At 44.6% G+C, this 23,319-nt stretch overlaps 1 protein-coding gene across 2 annotated transcripts in view; it reads right to left on the reverse strand.

The window, feature by feature from the left end:
• Ift140 (intraflagellar transport 140) overlaps window positions 1-23,319 on the reverse strand; it is a 95,802-nt gene that overhangs the window by 46,553 nt on the left and 25,930 nt on the right. For both annotated transcript variants that reach the window (XM_004873746.4, XM_004873744.4), the window contains 9 exons: window positions 21,301-21,504; window positions 20,759-20,831; window positions 19,230-19,321; window positions 17,340-17,467; window positions 15,954-16,071; window positions 10,894-11,024; window positions 7,904-8,090; window positions 5,531-5,662; window positions 792-991 (listed from right to left, as the gene is read on the reverse strand). In XM_004873746.4, coding sequence (XP_004873803.1) covers window positions 792-991; window positions 5,531-5,662; window positions 7,904-8,090; window positions 10,894-11,024; window positions 15,954-16,071; window positions 17,340-17,467; window positions 19,230-19,321; window positions 20,759-20,831; window positions 21,301-21,504 — 1,265 coding nt within the window. The remainder of the gene's footprint in view (window positions 1-791; window positions 992-5,530; window positions 5,663-7,903; window positions 8,091-10,893; window positions 11,025-15,953; window positions 16,072-17,339; window positions 17,468-19,229; window positions 19,322-20,758; window positions 20,832-21,300; window positions 21,505-23,319) is intronic.

Genomic DNA, 23,319 nt, shown 5'->3' on the forward strand with positions numbered 1-23,319 from the left:
GATGGCCCTTGACTGACATTTTTTTCCCTGCTTCGGTCCAGGGGATTGAACTCAGGACCTTGTGCTTGCGAGGCAGGCGTGGTACCACTGAGCTAAATCCCCGGCCTTGACATTTTTTTGTGTGTGTGTGGTACTAGAGATCGTACCCAAAGCCTTGTACATGGTAAGCAAGCACTCTACCACTGAGCTACATCCCAGCCTGCCAGATATGATCTTTTACAGCAATTTAATTGCATTTTTCCCCTTGCTATTTTTATTTATGAAAACCTTTTAACAATATTTAGTAAACATGAACTTTTAACTAGGAATTATTCTGAACACTTTAAAAAAATTTTGAAACTCAGGACCTTGTGCTTGTGAGGCAGTTGTGGTGCCACTGAGCTAAATCCCTGACCCTATCCTGAAAACTTTTTTTTTTTTGGTACCGGGGATCGAACTCTGGTCCTTGTGCTTGTGCAGCAGGCGGCGAAACCACTGAGCTAAATCCCCGGCCCTGAAAACTTTTAAATAAAAACAAATCATATCCTGTAGGCTCCCCGTACCAGATGCCAAGAGCCAAGTTCACCTGCTTCACCAAATGCACCTTCTGTACAGCAGTGTACGAGGCAGGTCCTGGCATTCTTGAGCTCTGCAGCATTTCATGGAGTGAAAAGACCATTAAGTACACCATGATACAATCACAAAAGCATTAATGATTTTGAAATCTAAGTGAGAAGGAAGACACAGAAAAAGTAAAGACTCTAAAAGGGATACACATCACCTTTAGATACCTCAATGAATAGAATCCTTACCTCTTGATGAGTTTAATAGATTTGAAAGCTTCATCCATGTCTCCCACAGTGATGAAGAAGCTGAAGTTGAGCATGGCATCCTGAGTGGGCTTGTCACAGTCCTCCAGCCCCACAAAGTCTCGTAAAGGTCTCCTGGCCACCATCTGGGGGATGCAGTAGTGCTCAGAATGCACCCTGTCTTCTCCATCTGCTTCTCCAGGCTGAAGGACAAAGGTTCCATTTGTTTGTCAGGTCACGTGTCAAGGTAACAGACGTGCCTAAGTCCCTTTCCCTAGATACATGTCAGTCCTGGGGAAAATTGATTTGCAGACACAGGTATTCAGCCAAGTGATCCGTTTAGGGTCCTGGACAACCATTAGGGTCCCTGGAAGTTATCAAAGCTTTGGGCCTTAGTTTCAGGTAACAGTAAACAAAGACTGTCCAGGTGTAAACTTGTTTTTCAACTTCTAACTCCCTAACATCAGATTCTCAAGAGTTAGAAATGGCTGTTAACGGTTTCCATCTCTGGAGTGTGTTTTGATTTATTTATTTATTTAGGGGTTGGTTTTTTTTTGGGGGGACAGGTCTCACTATGTAGTTCAGGCTGGTCTTGAACTTATTATGTAGCCCAGGCTTGTTTCAAACTCAACACAATCCTCCTGTCTCAGCTCCTGAGTGCTGAGATTATAGGTGTGTGCCATCGCACCCATACCAGTTGGAGTGTCTCATTAACCATAAAGATTTTTTACCAGCTTGAAATAATCAAGTCAGATATGTGTACATCTCTGTGAGGTCTCTTAAAATTAAAGAACAATGGCTTCACTTCAGGAAGAATTTTCTAAAATCATAACCTGGATGAATTTTGTACCATTTCCTCGTGTTTCTCAGAAGAGTTGTCAACTAGTACAGTACCCCCCAAACAGGCACCCTAAGAGAGAGAAACACTCCTGCAGGTCATGATAAATATAGCATGCTGGGGCTGCCTGCTGGAGCAATCTGACATGGTTACATGGAGCAAGCACTGGGGACCAAGAGCTGTTAGACTCTCTATCATCCTCAAAAATGTGTGGGTACTGGAAACCTGGAACCAATAAGGAATTTGGAATGTACACAAATAATCAGAATAAGGGGAGATTTTGTTTTAGACAGAGTTCTGCTGTGCACTCCAGACAGGCTTTGAACACTGACTGGAGCCCAGGTTGGCATCAAACTCATGATCTTCCTGGCCCGGGGATTTAGCTCAGTGGTTTCGCCGCCTGATGTGCAAGTGCAAGGACCTGAGTTTGATCCCTGGTACCCCCCGAAAAAAAACCAACCAAACAAAAAAAACCACCAAACCAAACCAAAACAAAAAACAAACTCATGATCTTCCTACAACAGCCTCTCAAGTACTGAGATTATTGTGATGTGTGTCACTTCACAGGTTAAACTAATACTACTCCCCACGTTGCAAACAAGGGTCAACACACATCAGGTGAGATGGCTGTACACATCACAGGTCCAGACCAGGCCCACAGCCCATGGACTCTAACCCAGCTTGGATCGGCAACATGGGATCCCACTCAGACAAAGAGCGGGCTCTGAGCCAGATGTAATGATGCATGCCTATAATCCTAGCACTCTGGAAGGCTGAGGCAGGAGGCTGGCAAGTTTGAGCCTAGCCTAGATAATCTGGCAACTTGGCACAACTCTGTCTCAAAATAAAAAAAAAAAATGATGTAGTGCAGTATAAAAACTTTGATCTATTTCCCAATAATCCATCCCCCCAAAAGGTGGCACTGGTGTCTCTCCCAACCCAGCAAGCTCCTCACATAGGTAACCAGGCTAAACACAAAATGTTGGGGCATAGACACTTACACAAGATAGGCAAGACGTATCAGATGTACAAACAGGTACATATGCTAGGGGGCAAGTGTTGGTGCACATAAGGGGACACAAGCTGGGGGGGGGAGTGTCAGTGCACACACAACACTGCTTAAAATGAAGAAGAAAAAGGACTTAGGGAAATGACGAAGCCAAGGTGACAAATTATAACTGAGGCTCTCTACTTACAATTGTGTCATACATGCCTCCTCTCTGGAACAACAACTATGAGTGTGGTGCATGAGGGGAGGTGGGACAGAGACAAAGAAAATATGCATAAATGGATGGATTAAACAAAACTCAACAGAAAGAAACTAACTAGAAGTAACTCAATAGAGAGAATTTAAAATTAGAAATAAATAATTTAAATTCAATTAAAAATTATTTCCAACTTTTTGAGTTCTCAAACCATAGAGAAATTAATGAACATAAAGAATACAGAATAAGAATGAGATTCAGAAAAAGGCCAGTTTGATGGTAGTAATCTATTTAAATAAGGCAACTGCGTTAGCAGAGAGGAGGCTCTCTGAACTTGGGAAATCACACTAACACTTTCCCTACCTTTACTAAGACCGACTCCATTTTTTTTTTTTTGGTACCGGGGATCGATCTCAGAACCTTTCGATTGCGAGGCAGACGCCGGAACCACTGAGCTAAATCCCTGGCCCTAGACCAACTCCATTTTAATGCACATAAAAGTCAGGCACAGCTGCATATGCCTACAGTCCCATCTTCTAAGGAGGTTGCGGTGAGAGGATCAGTTGAGTTGAGGAGTCTAAGACCAACTTGGGCAACATAGCATCATTACATCTCAAAAAAAAAAAAAGTTAATTCACGTAAAAGTGTAACATACAAAGTGTTTGCATGCCAGCCAACCTGTAGTGGTCGGTCATGCAATATTGCTTTACATATCGACCTAGAACAATGAAACCAACTACACTCAGACTCACTTTTTTAAAAAAAAAAGATGGAGTCTTGCTTAGTTCCCCAGGCTGATCTTGAATTCACAATGCTTCTGCTTAGCTTTCTGAGTAGCTGGGATTATAGATGTGTGCCTCCATGCTCAGCTCCCTGATTCATTTTTATTCTGAGTGTGTGCAGCACTACACTGGGAGTGCAGGAGAGCCCAGAACCAGAGACCCCCACATACCTGGTCATGTGACTGTCACAAACTAAGGGGCAGTATCCTTCCTGCCCTGTGCCCATCATACCTCCTTTAAAAGCAGGACCTAGGAAGAGCCTGGATGGGGCTTGTATACTTGCTGGGGACTGTGTGGCCCAACAATTAAGTTAATTTACATGGCCATGTGGAAGGGATCACATAGAAGATGCAGGTCTTTCCTCTGCTCTAAATATCCACCTGTGGTCTCTTCCCTTACTGTCTTGCAACTTAGGTTGCAAAACTAATACATGTTAATTGTACAAAATTAAAAAAGCATAGGACTTATTTTGTTTCCACAAGGCTTGTTTTTAAGACTGATTTTTAGGTCACCTTATGAAAAAACCAGGAACACCAGAAAAAGCCATCACTGTTTAGTTCTTCTGATATGACAGCAGGACACAAAGAAAGCTGCCTACATGTTCGTGATATGTCTAGAAGGAAAGCAGCATCCTCATTTCACGGGATCAAAGCCTCAGAGCAGCTGCTGCAGCCCAGGTGGAAGCAGTGCCCCTAGTCTCACAACACTACCCTTGGCTCACTGACTACCAGCCAGGCGGCAACTAAGCCTGCAGATCCGACAGGCTCCAGGATAAAGAGGCCCCTAAAATGATTTAACAGCTTCCAGAGCTTGAGAACAATTAACTGTTTGGTGAAACAAAGGTGAAAAAATCACTGACAGGCTGAGCATGTATACCTGGATGCAGGATGCTCTTGGGACAGACATGCCACTTTTCTGTAGACTTGCCATACAACCTTTCATCTGCACATCATTTCAGAATCACACTGATTTGACATCAGGTACAGAAGAGACCTTGGACATGAGAAAACTATATCCAGGGAAGGTAAAGAACTTGTTCAGAGTACACTGGTTAGAGTGTATGCTTGTTTGAAGAAAATGACACCATTCTATCAAAATTTAAAAAATACTACGGGCAGGTGACGTTTTCACATGAGCCTTCATAGTAACTGTCTCTGGGCCTAGGTTATGGAGATTTGTATTGTCCCTGGTTTTCACTTTACTTACAGTCTCTAAATCTCATACAGTAAATACAGGAAGTGCAATTTTTATTTCTTTGGTTTTTTTTGAGACAGGGTCTTTTTTTTTTTGGTACTAGGGATCAAACTCGGGACCTTGCGCTTGCGAGGCAGGCGGCGGAACCACTAAGAGACAGGGTCTTATGTAGCCCAAGCTGGCCGTGAACTCCTGGAGACACCCTTGCCTTAGCCTCCTGAGTGCTGGGATTACAGGCATGTGCCACCATGCCCAGTAGAATGTGCAAGTTTTAAAAAAACAGCCAGGGGGCTGGGGATTTAGCTCAGTGGTTCCATCACCTGCCTCACAAGCGCAAGGTCCCGAGTTCGATCCCTGGTACCAAAAAAAAAAAAAGCCAGGATAAGGAAGAAAAGATAGACAAGCTGAAAGATGTCATGCCTTTGGAGGAAAAGCAAGAGGGAAGCGCACAGGATCCTGGCCCAAGTTATATTTCGCTGTACTGCTCATCAGTGTAACTTCTGTTCATCCTGAGAGCAAAGTAACTTCTCCTAAACTTTCCCAGTTCAAGAGATCTTAGTGTTCACTGCATTTCTGGTGACAAGTGGTAGCAGATGCTGACGTGGCTTAATAAGAGGTGAGTTGGGAAACCTGGGGAACTACTGACCCTCAGAACCTCAGAGATGCTTGGAAGGACCCCTACTAGGCAAGGAGAACAGAAAATACTGAGCAGATTTCATTCACCTTTTTTGTGAAGTAGTAATGGGGCACTTCCATCCCCAGCAGGGTCTGGTAGGCAGGAGGTCGAGGGAAGCTGTCATGGAGCAAGAAGCCATGATCTTCGGAAACGAAGAATGACAAGATCAAAACATCCTCCTGGGAGAGAAAGGACAATGTTGTTCTGTTTTTAATTAGACAGCACAATGTTCTATTTTCCTTCTGATTTCTGTTTTCACTACCAGCACATTTACATAATCCAGAGAAAACAAAGAGGAGTGCCAGTATGCAGTCTTTTTCTCGCCTCTGGGTGTGTGGCTGACATATCCACCTCTGGCAGGATTTCTCAGCTGTTATTACCCTCTTTGGAAGAACTCAGCATTTTCCAGAAGAATGTAATCCATGTGGTCGGTGACCAACAGACTCTGAGTGACCATCAAAAGTTGGTGAAGGAAACTTGTTGTGGGGAGAGTGGAGGGGAATAAAAAGAATTAAGATATGTTAAGTACATGTACTTACCCTCTAAGATGAATGTATACATTATGTACTGCAAACAGGTACTAACAAGAAAAAAGTTATTCCCCATGATTTCTCTATTCTTGTTTTTCCCTCAATACCGGGCAATGAACTCAGGACCTTGCACTTGCAGGGCAGGTGCAGCACCACTGAGCTAAATCCCTGGCCCTTGGTTTCTCTATTCTGATTCAAACATGAACAATGGCAATGATGACAGAAAGATACACTACTTTGCTTTCAAGGAATAGAGAGCACTTAACAAAGAAACTTTACGCTGTTGGGTTTTGTCATACATGATCCAGGTTAATTTTTTTCTTTTTTTTGGTTCCAGGGATCAAACTCGGGACCTTGCACTTGTGAGGCAGGTGGCAGCACCATTGAGCTAAATCTCAGGCCCCTAAAAGCTTTGTTTCCCTTTTTTTTTTTTTGTACCAGGGATCGAACTTGGGACCTTGCACTTGCAAGGCAGGTGGCGGAACCACTGAGCTAAATCCCTGGCTGTCATACATGATCCAAACAAGCAATGCCAGGGAAGCAATGCCTTCCCTCATCTGCAGGACCTTCTGAGCAAGAAATAAACTGGAGTGAAGAAAATGCAGAGCCTTCTCTCACTACTGCAGCATGAATTCTCACAACTGCATTCACTGTCACAGAAGACAGAGATATTTGATCAAATGGCCAGGGAATAACCTTCCCACTGACATGTCTTCATCTTTCACTGGCTATCATTTGCTGTTCTAATTTGCCAAGGATTGACATCCTACCCCTAGCCCCCCCCCCGCCCTTTTTGAGACAGGGTCCTGCTATGTAGTTCAGGCTGGCCTTGAATTCACTATGTAGCAATGGCTGGCCTCAAACTCACAGCAATCCTCCTGCCTCAGCCTCCTGAGGGTTGGGGTTACAGGCATGCACCACCACACCCAGTGCTGCCCTCTATCTTGAAGACAATTCTTCTGGCAATTCTTTGTTCCTGCATTTCAATGACAGAGAAGTGACTGTAATACATTTTACTGGTGTTTTAGGATCAAGAATCAGATTTGCAAAACAAAACAAAAAAGAATCAGATTTGCTTCTGAGAATCTTGGGTAATGATATTGGCTGCAGATAATTTCAGGAGGATGAGACTCCTACCATCTTGGTGAGGGGAACGCTTTTGGCTCAGAGACATGTCCTGAAGTTTTAAGGTGGGATATGCTTTGCTGACTTGAGAATCCAAAATACAGATTCCTCTGAGGATGAAGTGGTTAGAGAGGTCCAGTGGGTTAGATTGTTTTCCAGGAATTTCTGATATCCCATAAGATATAAGACCTAGGTAGTGTCAGTGAGTTCCATCTCCTAGTAGGATACAGTTCCAGGGTCCTGGGAGTCCATCTGCATGGAACTGTGGGGCTCTGTAGAGGCTGGTGGTGAGGATAGAGGCAGCGACTGAGAAGAGGAAGCTGTTTGAGTGGGAGTCTGCCTTGTATTAGGCTATGGGATGAACAGAGCATGGCATGCTGCCTCAGATTCAATCACAGCATGTGCTCAAATTGAGGGGTTGGTTCCTATCAACTGTTTCCATAAGAAGCTCTGCTCAGAAAGAGAATAATATGAAATAGCTAAGATAACAAGAGAACCAAGGAAACAGTATTTGGAGCCAGACCAGACAGAAAGGTTTACCTAGCCCACAGTGTGGACCCATTGAGGAAAGACACACTTCACACTGCAGCTTTTCCACCTGGCTTAAGACAGGTCTGTCCACTGTCTTTCAAGAACCACTTTCAAGTTATAGACAAAGTACTTTCAATGAGTAGTGTGAGGGGCACACTATTCTGTGTGAATGGATTTCCTAGTATCTCTCCCATAAGCCACATTATGAAGACCATAAGTCTGGCAAACAGTTACCATGTGCAAAGTGGTAGGTACTGTGGGGCTGGTGCTCTCCTCAGGATAGGGCTGCTTGCCTCCTGTAGCCTGGGCTCCCAGTGCCTCTTGCATGACCTCACACACGAAGAGCCTGGGTTCATTCTGATCCCAGTAATGGTTCATGGGAATGTAGTTTGTCAGTCTCTCATCTGTGAAGATGTGACTCCTAAAAGAGAAGAGAAGATTTGTCCCCAGTTCTGAAAGCAGTCTTGTGTTCACCTCCCCACACCCACTCTGCTCACTGTACCCAGGCTGAGACCTCCCTCTGCAGGTGCCCTGCCTCTAGAGCATCTTTGTACCTCATACTGCCACACATCCTGTTGGAATATTCTCTCAGATCATTAGGAATTAGTTGAAAGGGTCCTGGTGAAATCTAGTTTGAAGAACCCAGAGTGTGATGCTTGGGTGGTGGAAGGCTCATAGAGGGTCTAGGACTTTCCCTGAAGGGATCTTTTCCTTTTTCTTTTCCAGGACTAGCAGGTCCCCTACTGGGCAGCATCAACTTGTATCAGTAAGTCAGGACCTGGTTTCTATTTCTAGAGGTGACCCCTTGACACTGCCCATTTTTATCGTGGACGCTCTCCTCTCTAAAATTCCATGTTTTGTGGGCCAGGAACTCCATAAAGAATTGTAGGGGGACTAAATGAACTGGATGGCAAAGAATGAATAAGACCTCAAAAGAGGGCAGGCCTGGATACATGAGAAAGGAGTGCAGTAAGCTTGGGTGGAGGGTGGGACTTCTAGGCTCAATGGCCTGTGGAGGCTGCATGGGGGAGGGTAAGACCCTGTCCTACAGAAAATGAACGTTCCTTGAAGATGCTGCCTACACCAACACCAGAAATGTGCCTGTGGGCACATCCTGCTTGAGCACTGAGCAGAAAGCAGGGCAGACATGACACAGTGTTTTGGCTTGAGTGTTTGCTGAGTAACCACAAAGTGCCAGACACACACTGTGGACCAGAGTGGTCTGGTATGGGACATGAAACGGATAGAAGGACAGGTGGAACAGACAGAAGGACAGGACAGAAGAGCATGAATTAAGTCATTTCACAAGAAAACTGGGGTCTTGGGTCATGGACAGTAGGGATTAAAAGAAAGGTTTGTTCCAAAATTTTAAACCTGGGTTGCTAAGAAGATGGGTGCTGTGGTGAAAAATGGAACTCTGGAAAGTGGGCTGCATCCAAGATGCTCAAGGGCACAATGTTCTGAAGGAGGAGGATAGGGAGCCAGTTGGGAGGGAAGCAAAGATTTGAGTGTTCACCTGGGGATGCCATCAGGGATATGAGGCAGAGCCCACCGGGTGAAAAACAGCTCCAGAGAAGGTCTGATGAGGCAGCTGTGTGGCCGAGAGAGGCAGGGAGGATTTGGTGTTAGCTGGACAAGAGGACATGCCCTGGAAAAGAGGGACCTGTTAGAAGGAGCAAAGTGGGGCTGGAGGTATAGTTCAGTGGTAGAGCATTGGCCTAGCACCCATGAGGCCGTGGGCTGCATCTCCAGTACTGCCAAAAAACAAACAAACAGCTGGGGATTGAGCTCAGTGGCGCTGCTCCTGCCTTGAAAGCACAAGGTTCTGAGTTCGATCCCCAGTACAAAAAAAAAAACAACCAAACAAACAAACAACAAAAACCTAGCAGAAATGGCAAAGCATTACAGAACATGACAGAACAAGCTGCTGAATCTAACACTCAATTCCTCTATTCAAGGAATAGAGCCACCTATTCAAGCCTGGAAGTTTACTCATGCTTATCTGCTCTGCATTTACATCACACACACACACACACAGAAATACACACTCATCCTGGCTGTCATCCTGCTCCTTCTTGAAGATAATTTCTCTATGGTGCTTCTCCACTGTGACAAGGAGACAGACTCAAATCTAGCATTCTGTATATTGCCTGCTTTCCTGTCTTACTTTACGTAGAATCAAACTCAAACAGCAGCGAAATACAGTACTGTAAGATCTTGAAGTCTATGGCCATGTTCTCAATAGCAGAAGGAACTACAAATAAATGTTATGTTAAACTCCTGAAGAAAGCCAGGGATTTAGCTCGGTGGTTTCGCCGCCTGCTGCGCAAGCACAAGGACCCGAGTTCGATCCCTGGTACCAAAAAAAAAAAAAAAATTCCTGAAGAAAAACAGTATGTTTTTCTAGAAACATTCTCTACAAAGACAAGAGTCCTAGACTGGGGGTGTGGCTCAGTGGTACAGTACTTGCCTAGCGTATGTGAAGCCCTGGCTTTGATCTCTGGCAATGAAAAATAACAAAACAAAGACAAGTGCCCTCCCTCCACTGGAGACTACAGTGGGTTTCAGGGCTTCTCTGCAGCCCTCTGACCTGTGACTCCTGGGCTGTTTTTACAGATACTGTGGCTAGAGCCCTTCTGAAGTTCACATCCTATTCAACCAATTCTAGAACTTTAACCCTGGATGACAGAGAGGAAGACTCAGATGTACTTCAACTGCCTGAGTGTGATTCCATTTTTTAAAAATCTTTATGGTAATGGGGATCAAACTCAGGGGTGCTCTACCACTGAGCTATATTCCCAGCCCTTTTGATTTTGAGACAGGGCCTTGCTAAATTGCTCAGGCTGGTCTCAAACTTGTGGTACTCCTATCTGTTTCCCAAGTAGTTGAGATTACAGGTGTGTATCACTATGCTCGGTCTATTTTTTATTTTTGTTTTTGCATGACTAGGGATTAAAGCCAGGGCCTTCAAACTGAGCTAAATCCATAGGCCTTTTTAAAATTTTTAAGAAAGGGTCTTGCTAAATTACCCAGGGTGGGCTTGAACTTGTGTTCCTTCTGTGAAGTTTTATTGTTGTTGTTGCTTTTTGTTTTTGCTACTAGCCAACTGCTGTGAAATCTTTTGAAGTTTGAAATACAACTTAACAATGACCTGTCCAGATGATAAGTAAACAAATATTGTTTTCAATATTTTTTCTACAAAATCCTCCCGAACACAATCTTACTTGTTAGTTTCTTGCCCATTAAAGGGTAGTGTCTCTCTCTGATCAATCTCTCCAGTCTTGAGGTCAAGGATAGCCACTGAGTCCATTTCAACATCATAGAGGCAGATTCTGGAATCAGGAGTGTTGTCAACCTGAGGGAAGAGAAGATGGCACAGATGGGGCAGGGATTTAGCTCAGTGGTTCCGGTGCCTGCCTTGCAAGCCCAAGGTCCTGAGTTCGATCCCTGGTACCAAAAAAAAAAAAAAAAAAAAGAAGATAGCACAGTTGCCAGAGCAACCTGGACCCCTGTTACATAGGCTCTGCCCCATGGGCTATACAACATTTGCTAAGGGGAATATACCCATCAGCCATATCTACAGACCACACCAGCCTCTAGGGAGTGGCACACTTTGCAGATTTATAATTTAAACATCACCCTTTTATCCCACTGAAACAATTTTTGAGTTTTTTTCCTCCCTTCCTCCCCCCTCCCTTCCTTTCTCTTTTTCAGCAGGATCTATGTAGCTCAGGCTAGCCTTTTGAACTCACCAGTAGTCTAGGCTGGCCCTGAACTCACGTTGATACTCTTGCCTCAGCCTCACGAGTGCTAGGATTACAGGCATGTGTCACCACACCAGCTCAAGTTACTTTATAATTTCAGAGAACTAAAAAACTGTCCAACTGCTCTCAGTATTTACTGCAGATGTTTTCTTAACTGATATAGATTAAAAGAAAACCAGAGGAATCTGGATTCTGGTGAAACCACTCTCACAAAGCTGAGTAAAAATAAACTTCATGAAGATAGAGGAGGGCTAGCTATTCCCACTCTGGGGCTAGCACATGAGGTAGTATGTACAATTCACAGTAAGGACCATGGGAAGGCGCATCCTGAGGCCTGGCTGCATCTGCCGTGTTGAGGAAGACAGACACTGCCCGCTTCTTAGTGTATGCTGTCCAGTGGGATCTTTGGAGCTTTCTGAGGTGATGGTTACACTTGCAGTTGACAGCAGTACCACTCACAAGAGCAAGAAAGGGAAAACACCAAAAAGAATGGATAAATAAAACAGTCCATTGCACAAAGGATTGGCCACAAAAATGAGTAAAGCCTGGACACCCGCTACAACACAGATGAACCTGGAAAATATGATGTTCAGTGACAGAAGCCCGTCACTAAAAGATAGCTACTATATGATTCCATTCCTGTGAAATGTCCAGAACAGACAAGTCCATATAGACAGTAAGCAAATGAGTGGTTGCCAGGAGCTAAGGAGAAAGGGGCATGGGGAGTGACTTTTTAACGGGTATGGCATTTTATTTGGTAATGATGAAGAGGGAGGGACAACACTAACTACAGTGCCACTGAACTGTTTGATTTTTGGTAAATTTTTTTTCTGGTACCTGGAATCGAACTCAGGGCCTTATGGTTGTCAGGCAGGCGCTGTGCCGCTGAGCTACATTCCTGGCTGAACTGTTCAATTTATCTATCTATCTATCTATCTATCTATCTATCTATCTATCTATCTATCTATCTATCTATGGTACCCGGGATCGAACTCTGGACCTTGCACTTGTGAGGCAGGTGGTGGCACCACTGAGCTAAATCCCTGGTCCATGAACTGTTCAATTTAAATGGTTAATTTAATCTCATCTCAACTTTTTAGAGACACTATTATAAGAAATAAATACATTACCACCCCCAAAGGCTATGTTGGAGCTGTAGTAGCTGAAGTCAGTGTTTTAGTGGTGGAGGAGGAGGGTGAAAGAACCTGTGTCACAGCAGAGTGGCCTCCCTGAGGGTCTCTCAGGACTTATCTCTGAGAACTGAACCTGCACAGTGCCCTGAATACTGGAAATGCTCAGTAAGTGCTGGGGGTCGGGGAGCAATAGAAACAAAGCAGGTCCATCTTGGGTTCTAACTCAGCTCCCCAGTGGCACTGGCTGAGGAGCTGCTCTGCAGCACCTTTGCAACAATGCATACTGATTTCTGAGGGCCTCACATGTCTGTTTCCCGGAAATCTTTCCACAAGGGCTCGCATCACCAATTCCTCCTGCCCTCCCTCAGTGGGTCTCTGCTCACCGGGCCTCCTGGGCTGCTCCCTGTGACTTTACACAGCCCTCCTCATTCTCTTCTGTATTCTGTGACACCACTGTGATTCTCCCTCACTCCTTCATCCCTTGGCCAAGGACCACTGGGTGGTGCTCTGATGAGGAAGTTATATCAGAATCCTTGATAATAAGATCAAGGAAATGGTAGGTGCAAGATGTGCTTGAGATGGTGTTGCCACTGTCATAGCTTATCATTTCTTCCTTCCTTCCTTTTCATTGTGGCATAGGAAGAATACTGTGTATATGCACACAGAATAGAAACTGAGAGGGAAGCAACTTAATTTCCACATTTCGTCCAACCTATCCTTCTGTGCCCACTGGTATCTGGTCCTAGAGTCAGTGCAGTGTTGTTCTCAGACAGCACTCCAGCAGCAGGCACAACTCAGATGTTAACTCTGGGTTTTACACACCTGTAAAGCAGTGCTAGGGGACACACACTCAGAACTTAAGGAGATTATGGGAAACTTTATCCCAGTAGATACGGGAATCATAAATGGGATGGGGGTGCTGTATTAAAAAAAGGCAAGAAAACAAAATTTATCAACCATTTAGACAAAAGATGTTGTAACTGTAGGCTTAACAGCCATGGATGTACTCACAAATTGGAATCATCAATAGATCTGACTACATAAAAACAGCAGCCTTTTGACATCTTTACAAATGCCGTAAGGAGAAAAACAGCAAACAAGAACTAGGGGGAAATCCTGCAGCATATCAGCAAATAGAAGGCCAAGAATTCCTCTCCATTGTTTAACACTCAGGTGCCTGGGCTCCGTTGGCTAAGGGGCCCATTTGTCCTGCCTCTTCCTCGCCAGGACAATGAAGGACATGGCCTTCTCCTTGATATCTGTGGCTGCTGGGGGTGGGTGGGTAGGTTGGGGTAAGTTATTTTTCACTGCATACTTCTTTATGCTAGCTGAGCATTTCCATTTTCTGTCCTGTTTTGTTTGCATGGACTCACGTACTGCAAGGAGATTCCTTTCTCAGCCTGCTCCTCCTCCTTGGGAACATGTTGTCTCTGTGCATGGTCCCCATTCATTCTGACTCCTTACCTAGCACTATGGACCTCCCTGGAACTTAAGGACCTCCTAGATCTCAAGTCAGCCCATCAATCACACGCTACCAGACTGGTAACCATGGTCACTGGCCTGTTTCTTGTTTCATGCACAGCCCAGGACTGCCCAGCTGCTGAAGGGATGAACTAGATATCTCCTTGGAGCTTCAAGCTCCCTGGCTGTACCTGCTCACTTGGCTTCCTCAGGGCCTTGGTGGGTCCTTGGGACTGGCAGGAGCCATTTCTTTTTGTGCTGAAGCAGGACATGCTTTAGGGACACCTCCCAAGCCCAGCCCTTTATCCAACCCAGCCCTCCCTTCTGAGATCTGGATGTCAGTAGTTATGAAACTGTCCATTTGACACACCCAACTCAGCACACCCATCTTCCGTGCCTGCACCCCATCTCAGAGTACTCACTTTCCTCACCTATATCTCCAACACAACACATCTATCTTCCTCACCTGCACTCCCAACTCAGCATACCCATCTTCCCTCAAATATTGTGAGGGTTGGAAACAGGAGAGGTGTCCTAACAGCAACGGGTCACCAAGTCCCATGACTGCCACTCTCACCACATGGCCAATGCCTCCAGGCAGCCTTGAAGGTACTAAGGAGACCTCTGTACCCACCTTGTCCTCTCTCAATCTTTTAGAAACTACCCTCTGGAAAACAGAATTTTGAGATTATGCTCCATTCCTCCGTGCTAAGTTCAAAGTCAGCCTGCCAATCACATCAGTCTTGTCCTTTCTTTCCAGAATTGAAACTGACCCTTGTTGAGGCAATGCTCTACCCAGCATGTCCTCACCTCTTGACTTGTGCCTCTTATCACAGTTCCACTGTCACTACCTCAGGGGCTTCCCCACAACTAATAGCATGGCCTGCACTGCTCTACACTTGGCTGGCATGCCCACCTCTTCTTCATGGCTCTTACCATGGTTGTGGAAATTCACTGGCTGGTTGCCTTGGTGACTGATGTCTGTTTATTCACAGGAATGAGAGCAGTCCTTTCATTTAACTGATCACCTCTGTATCTGTGGTGCCTGTTCCACTGAGGGCAACCAGCATCATCTCATGAATGAATGAGCCAATAAATGAACAAATACTGCAGGGTGGAATGAAATGGCAAGTGCAGAATGATGCCACCAGCAACCCTACTCTCAGGCCCTCTCTAGATGGCTGCCAAGAGTCCATCTTCACACCTACCTCATTCTACCTTTCTCAGCAAGATGCTTAAAAGTATCTTGTGCCTGGCAGCCAGGCACACTTGTAATTCCAGCATTCTGCATGGCTGAGGCAGGAGGATCACAAGATTGAGCCTAGCCTAGGCAACTTAGTAAGACCCAGTCTCAAAATAACAAAGGGTTGGGGATGTAGCTCAGTGTAAAGGCCCTGGGTTCCACCTACAAAAGTCCTTGTCATTTCTTTTTTTTGGGTACCGGGGATCGAACTCGGGACCTTGTGTGCAAGGCAGGTGGCAGCATCACTGAGCTAAATCCCCGGCCCCGATCTCTTCTTGTACCAAAGAGAATTCAGTTGGGTGATGAAGAAAACAGATGGAAAAGGGAAAGGTTAAGGGGCTCTCTTAAGAAAAGCAAGAAAGCAAGAAAGCAAGAAAGCAAGCAAGCAAGAAAGAAAACGAAAGAAAGAAAAGGAAGGCAGGAAAAGATGGAAGGTGTACAGACAGGGGTATGGGCTAAGAATGGAGAGTGTTTAAAGACGGCATTACACAGTGGAACGAGGAGGGGAGAGCAGGAGGGAAGAGATAAAGGAAGGGTGGCCAGAAGGCTATACATGAAGACCTTCCTGTGAGGAGGAGAAGGTGGGGTGAGGAGGGCATAGCAGGACAGGGGGAGGGATGGGGTTTGGAGGCACAGCCCTGGGGCAGGCCCTCACCTGGGGCCACTGGCAGGAAGGCCCTCACCTTGCTGAGGAGGATGCTGATCTTGCTCCCACTGGCATTGCATCTGAGAGAAATGATGGACCCCACATCAGGGATCAGCTCAGCCAGGTTCCTACAGTTGCAGTGCACCTTTGCCTCTCTGTGGGACAGAGGGAAGAACCTTAGTGTGTCAGAGGTCCCTTTCTTGTACAGATGCCATCCACTGTCCCAGACATGTCACAGAAAAGACTCGATTCCCTGACTGCTGAGACCTTGGCTCACAGTGAATTCTGCTGGACAACTTGCTGCTTAGCTTATTGTCAGGTGTGCTCAAGACCTGGGCCAAGCACAGGGCAGTTTCTAAATGACAGGTAGTTAAGAGGAAGTATCTAAGTATGTATTCTTAGTGCTCCTCCTGTTCTTACACAAATGCAACTAACAAGGATGCTGTTCTGTACCTTGTGATTCCCTTTTACACCATGGCTTCATGATTTCACATGGCAGAATGAGGGGACAGCCTTCTTATCCTCCCTTACAATTGTACTACTTCCTACCCTATGTGAACCAGTCCCCTGCCAGAAACTATTAATTATTTCTAGCTTGCTATCAATATCAACAGTAAGTATTGTGGCTCATGCCTTTCTTTACTTACTCACATTTCCTCAATTTCCCCAATACCCTTTTTATTTTGTCCTAGGAGTTCATGTGACATTTAGGGATTATATCTCCATAGGCTCCTCTTGGCTATGACAATTTCTCAAACTTGGTTTGTTTTTTTTTTGGTACCGGGGATAGAACTCAGGACTTTGCATTTGCACGGCAGGCACCGGAACCACTGAGCTAAATCCCCAGCCCCTTGCCTGTTTGTTTGTTTGTTTTTTTGGTACCAGGGATCGAACTTGGGTCCTTGCACTTGTGAGGCAGCTGGTGGAACCACTGAGCTAAATCCCGGCCCCCTTGCCTGTTTTTTGATGGCCCTGACACTTTTGAGGAGTTCTGTTCAGGCATGGTATAGGCTGCCTTCTCTTTGGGGACTGGTCTAATGATTTTCTTGTGATTAGAGTGGGGAACAGCACAGAGATGAGGTGCCCTCTTCTCACACCATGTTAAGGACACATCAACCTTGTTCACCTGGGAGTATGTCCTGTTTCTCCACTGGAAGTGACCCCCTGCCCCTTCTGTGCTCTCTACAGGTTTTGGCAAATGCAGTGCCTGGTTCCAATCACAGAAACGCTGTGCACCAAAAACATCCCCATGCTCCACTTCCCCTGCACTGCAAAACCGTCAGGTGACAATGCACAAGGCAGATCAAAAAATGAGGTGGCACGTTAGGGCTGAAATGAGAATTCAAGCTTCTGTCTTATTTTCTACCCACAACTTTTGTGTCTTAATTCAAACAATATACTTTTATTCAGGGAAAAATCATACCTTCGGGAGAGATCAAAACTTTTAAAGTGAGCTAAATCTGTTCCTACGACCAGGAAATTTCCACAGATGTCCAGGAAGCACGGGTTTCCCTCAGTCTTGGAGAACATTAGGAGCTGTTTGACAGTCCCCTGAAGAGCAGAAAAGAGGGAGAAATTCAGGAACGTGGCTCCTTGTAGCACAACAGCTTTCATGGAACTCCATTTCTGTTACTGAACATAGGTTCAGTAACATCCTGCACCTCATTTGTTCAACTAATAACTACATACTGATGGCTCATGTACATTCTACTCAGACCTGCACTAGACTTACTGCTGAAGTGGAAAATGGGCTCCTGACCTCAGGAGAGCCCTGTGCCTGGAGCCTAGCTAGAGAGGAAACAGATAGCGGCCTGGTCAACAGACAAATATGCACAAAACTTCAGCTGAGATATGGTCTGTGGGCACACATGGAGGGCTGGAAAGGCACCAGGAGCACAGAGTAGTCCCACTCTATGGGATGGGGTGGGGGCCCTTATGGGGCAGATGTGGTGTTAAAAGTGCCCCGATAACTTCTTATGCTGTCAGTGTCACGTGTGTAATTACCCTAGGTGGGGACGCTGGGAGAAGAAGGGAATGCCAGAGTGCTAGTTGGTTACATGTTGAGTATGTTCTACTTACGAAAATTCAGAGTTGCACACTAATATGAGACACATTTACATTTTCTATGTATATCTTAAAACTTTAATAAAATATTTAAGAAATAAGTCTTAGCAGAAGGAGAAGTAAAAAAATTAAGATGTGTTATGTACATGTACCAACTCCCCACAATGAATGTAATCATTTTGTACTGCAAACATGTGCCAATAAAAATTTTAAAAAGAAATAAAAGTCTTGTCTGTAGTAATATTTAAATTGAGGCAAAGATAGGAAGAAGCCAATAGTCTGCAGAACCCCAGTTGACATTTCACAAGGAGGAGGCAATATGTACTCAGCAAGGGAAGGGTCTTCATACCTAAAATCCCTGCGGTCAATGTGGCAGGGCGTAGTGAGCCATGTGAGAGCAGCATGCTCAGAAGGTAGCAGGTGAGCAGAGGCCAGGGGGCAGCAGTACTGCAGGCTGAGGGAACCAAACTTTAAGTGAAAATGAAGACTACCAGATTTTGAGCTGGGAAGTAATTTCTCATCATTTACATTTTAAGAAGTCATGTTCACCTTCCCAGCAAGTGCTTCCTCTCATTTCATAGCTTTGTATATTCAAGGTCCAGCACAGAGGTCCTGTTCCCCATAAAAGGCCCTTTTTAGAGTCACAATAGCCATTGATGAAGCAGCTATCAGCACCAATTTTTATAATCAGCCATTTGCTGTGGGGAATGTGATCTAGCTAAGCAAGGCCATCAAAAGGATTTGCCTTGATTTAGAAATACCATTTTAAACTTTCTTTCCCTCCCTGCCTTCCTTTTATTTTTCTTTGAGACAAGGTTTCACTGTATAGTTCTGGCTGGCTTCAAACTCAGTGATCCTTCTGCCTCAGCCTCCCAAGTGCTGGGATTACAGATGTGCACCACTGCACCGGGCTCCTTTTTCCCTTTCATTTTTTTTCCTTCTAGTACTAGAGATTGAACCCAGAGGCACTCTTCCATTGAGCTATGTCCTCAGGTTTTTTTTACCACCTCCCCACCTCCGAACAGGGATGGAACTCAGGACCTTGTGCTTGCCAGGCAGACATAGTGCCACTGAGCTAAATCCCTGGCCCAGGCTTTTTTACTTTTTGAGATAAGATCATCCTAAGTTGCCAAGGCTGGTCCTTCTGCCTTAGGTTCCTGAGGAGGTGGGGCTACAGGTGTGCACCATCACACCCTGCATATAATTTTCCTTTTCATCACAGTCTATTAACTGCATAGCAGCCACTTACCTGCCAGGTCCGAACTTGAACTCGGTTTGGCTCCACTGTATACACATTTTCCTCATGCATTGCTAACACTGGGGACTCACACAGGAAGGTCCCTGAAATGGAAGATGAGCATCAAAAGCAGCAGTGATTGCTTGCTGAAGACTTCTAGAGTTGAAGATATGTCTCAAGTGGAGTACCTAATCATCTATGCCCTCAGAAGGTCTCCATGTGGGGTGTGTTACTTGGATGTTGCAGATGAGCAGAATAAGGTTCCTATGTAAAAAATCAAAAAACAAAAACAAAAACAAAACAAAACCCCTAAAAAACCCAACCAACCAAAAACAACAAAATAGAAAGCTGGTTCAGTGGCATATGCCTGTAATCCCAGCTACTGGGGAGGCTGAAGCAGGAGGATTACAAGTTTAAGGCAAGTCTGGGTAACTTCATGAGACTCTGTCTCAAAAAATATAAAGGGCTGGAAAGTGTTCAGTGGTAGAACACTTGACTAGCATGTACAAGACCTTGGGTTCAATCCCCAGCATTAGAAAAAAAAGAGGGAGGCTCTGAGCACTGGGAACCATGACACCATCCCACAAGCCCTGGGCCTGGCAGGGACTCTGTTGGGCTTCCTGCTCGCCCAGTCATTTGTGGTCTTCTCTTTTGTCCCACCTGGGAGCTGGTGTTCCCAGCAGCACTGAGCAATGGAGAACTATTCTGTCATAAAGAAGGATGAGCTTGAGATAAATTTTTTTTTTTTTTTTGGTACCAGGGATCAAACTTGGGACCTTGCGCTTTCGAAGCAGGTGATGGAACCACTGAGCTAAATCCCCAGCCTGAGCCTGAGATATTTATAGCTACATGGATGAACCTTCAGACCATACTCTTAAGTGAAATAAATCGGACACACATGTTTCGATACTATATTGTTTCTCTGGTGTGAGAACCTGAAAGTGGAAATAAGGACTAAAATGTACAATAGATATTGGGAAATGGGAAGAAAATATTCAAATGAGAAGGGGAACAAGGGGGGAGAGGGGGAAGGAAAAGAAGGGATGAGGAAAAAAGAAATTGAAGGAAAAAATGGAAACAAAGCTTTTGGACATAATAGGGGTGGGGGAAAGAAAAGAAGCAAGATGTATCATGTACTGGTACAAATTCCCTATGATGAATGTTATCATTATATATATCTAAAATGTATCAATAAATGTCTTGCTAAAACAAAAAAAAAAGAGAGAGAGAAGAAAAAAGAAAAAGCACTGTGGTTGCTTGGGCTCACACAGCCTTACTTCCAAGCCATTTAGGGGTCTGGGGACCCAGGAGGGCTTGCTGGCTAGGGCCTTACTGCACTTCCACTACTATGATGGGCTTCACCAGGATGTAACCCAGAAGGCTCTGGGTGGGTGCACAGGCCAGAGGTACAGGTGGAGGCTCGAGAACCGACACTAAGGTCCTGCCAGCCCCTGTAGCAGGCCTAGACAACATCCCCCTCAGTAAGTGGGGAGACAATGGAGGTGGCCTGGAGTCCCCTCTGTGTGTGAAGAGACTCCCACCTGCATTCCGTAATGTGGCTCCAGAAGGCTCAAAGATTGCTACATGTGTTCCATTCCAGACAGCGACAGCATCCTAAAAAGAACATAGACATCCAAAGCAAAGGTCAGGCAAAGCAAGGCGCACACTGTAGATCCACTATACACTTCCAAAGCCCAACCCCTTCTCTAACTACCCTGAATGCCGCCACATGGTCAGCCTGACACTAGGTCCACACAAGCAGATGAGGGCTGGTTTTCATGTTTTGTAAAATGTCCCTGGGTGGTTTATTATTATTATTATTATTTTTGGTACTGGGGATCAAACTCAGGACCTTGCGCTTGCGCAGCAGGTGGCAAAACCACTGAGCTGAATCCCCAGCCCTATTATTATTTTCTTTATGAATATGATATAAATGAATATTCAGGAAATAATTCAGGAGGGAAATGAAAGTTGTCCAACCTGTCATCCAGGCCCCATGCTATTCTGAATTATCCCAACAACTGAGCAGCTCTTTCATCTATGCTGATGCTTGTCTGACCCACGAGTCATCCTTTGCAGTCACCTTGGTGGCGAACACTCCGCTGATGTGCATGTCTGTGTGCAGGCTGTACACTCCCCCCTTAGACAGGAAGGATACATTAAGTAAGCTTGGGGAGACCTGCACCGAGGCCACCTGCTGGTGGAAGTGCAATGACACGGCCTGCTCTCTGAGGATCACTATGGAGCTGATGTTATTCACTGCCAGAAGGTTCTTCCTGGAGCCCCACTGCATTCCCGAGATGAGAGAAACAGAAGCAGAGATACCATCAGGGCAAACATATAAACATTCCACATAAGGATCCATAAACTATATTCCAAATATCATTTTTGATACTAAAAATATTTTAAAATAAAAATGATATGTACTTTGTGGAAAAACTTAAAAATATACTGCATTGTCAATCAGTAGGTAGACACCTGTATGGCTATTCTAGCTAGTATCTTTTAACTGGTGAAGTGTCTTCTAGAAATTGGCTTTTCTGAATATGATATAGGAGTATTTATTTTCTCTGAGTTGACAGGCACTTTATACAAATTATCATGCCATACTTTGTTGATGTGACTAAACTTCAATTAAACTTTCAAATCAATCTATAATGTTCAGTTTTCTTTTTTTTGGGGGGGGGTGTCTCACTATGTACTTCAGGCTGGCCTTGAAATCACTATGTAGTTAAGGCTGGCCTCGAACTTGTAGTGATCCTTCTGTCTCAGCCTCCTGAGTGCTGGATTACAGGTGTGCACCATGCCCGGCTAAAATGTTCAGTTTTCAACAAAATATTAAGAGCCATGCAAAAGAGGAGAATGACCCATGCACAGTTAAAAAAAACAAAAAAGCAGACATCAGAAACTGTGACAGCCCAGATGCTGGACTTAGCAAAGTAGCTGTTACATATATGTTTACTCTTATAAGGGACAACTAACTACTACAGGAAGGTATGATGACTATGTTTGATCAGATAGAGAACACCAATAGACGGAGATGACAAAAAAGAAACAATGCCCATGAGAAAGGAAACATATGTTCACACCAATACTTGCAGCTGGGTGTAGTGGCAAATGCTTATAAACCCAGCACTCTAGAGGCTGAGGAAGAAGGATTGCAAGTTCAAGCCCAGCCTGAGTGACTTGGTGAGACCCCATCTCAAAAATAAAAAAGGCCGAGGACGTAGCAAAATGCAAAGGCTCTGGGTTCTATCCCAAATACTGAGAAAAAACCTCCCATAAAACTTGTATGCAAATGTTCACAGAAGCATTATTTAGCATTGCTCCACAGTGGAAACAATCTAAATGACCATCAGCTGATGGATGAATAAACAAACTGGTCTATGGACTTAATAGATGTTTACAGAATGGTCCACCCCCCAAAATCAGAATACACATTCTTTTCGGCTGCACACAGGTCAGTCTTCAAAATAGACCACATGCTAGCTCATAGGACATGTTCAAGTAAATGTAAAAGAATTGAAGTTACCCTCTGTATATTATAAGACCATAGGGCAAGAAAATTGAAGATCAACAGCATAAGAAATCGCAAAACCCCCACAAACAAATGGAAATTGAATAACACCCTCTTGAACAACCAATGGGTCACAGAGGAAATTAAAGAAGAAATTAGACAGTTTCTACAAGTAAATGATAATACCAGTACAACATACAGGAATCTATGGGACACGATGAAAGCAGTTCTACAAGGGAAATTCATAGCAGTGAACGCCCATATTAGGAAAACAAGAGAGTGCTCAAATAAACAACCTAATGCTGAAACTCAAGCTCCCAGAAAAAGAGCGTGACAAACCCAAAGCTCATACAAGAGAGGAAATATAAAGATCAGAGCAGAAATCAATGCAATGGAGACTAAGAGAACGATATAAAAAAATCAATGAATCAAAGAGTTGGTTTTTCAAAAGAATAAATAAAATCAATAAACCTTTAGCCAACCTTATCAAAAAAAGGAAAGTCTCAAATCCATGCAATTCAGAATAAAAAAGGTGAAGTCACAACAGATCCAGAAGAGATCCAGAAGAAATCCAGAGGATCTTCA

The sequence above is a fragment of the Heterocephalus glaber genome, unplaced genomic scaffold (genome assembly GCF_053883595.1).
Source record: "Heterocephalus glaber isolate CG9 unplaced genomic scaffold, H.glaber_assembly_v1.0 deba00001781, whole genome shotgun sequence".
Taxonomy (NCBI): domain Eukaryota; kingdom Metazoa; phylum Chordata; class Mammalia; order Rodentia; family Bathyergidae; genus Heterocephalus; species Heterocephalus glaber.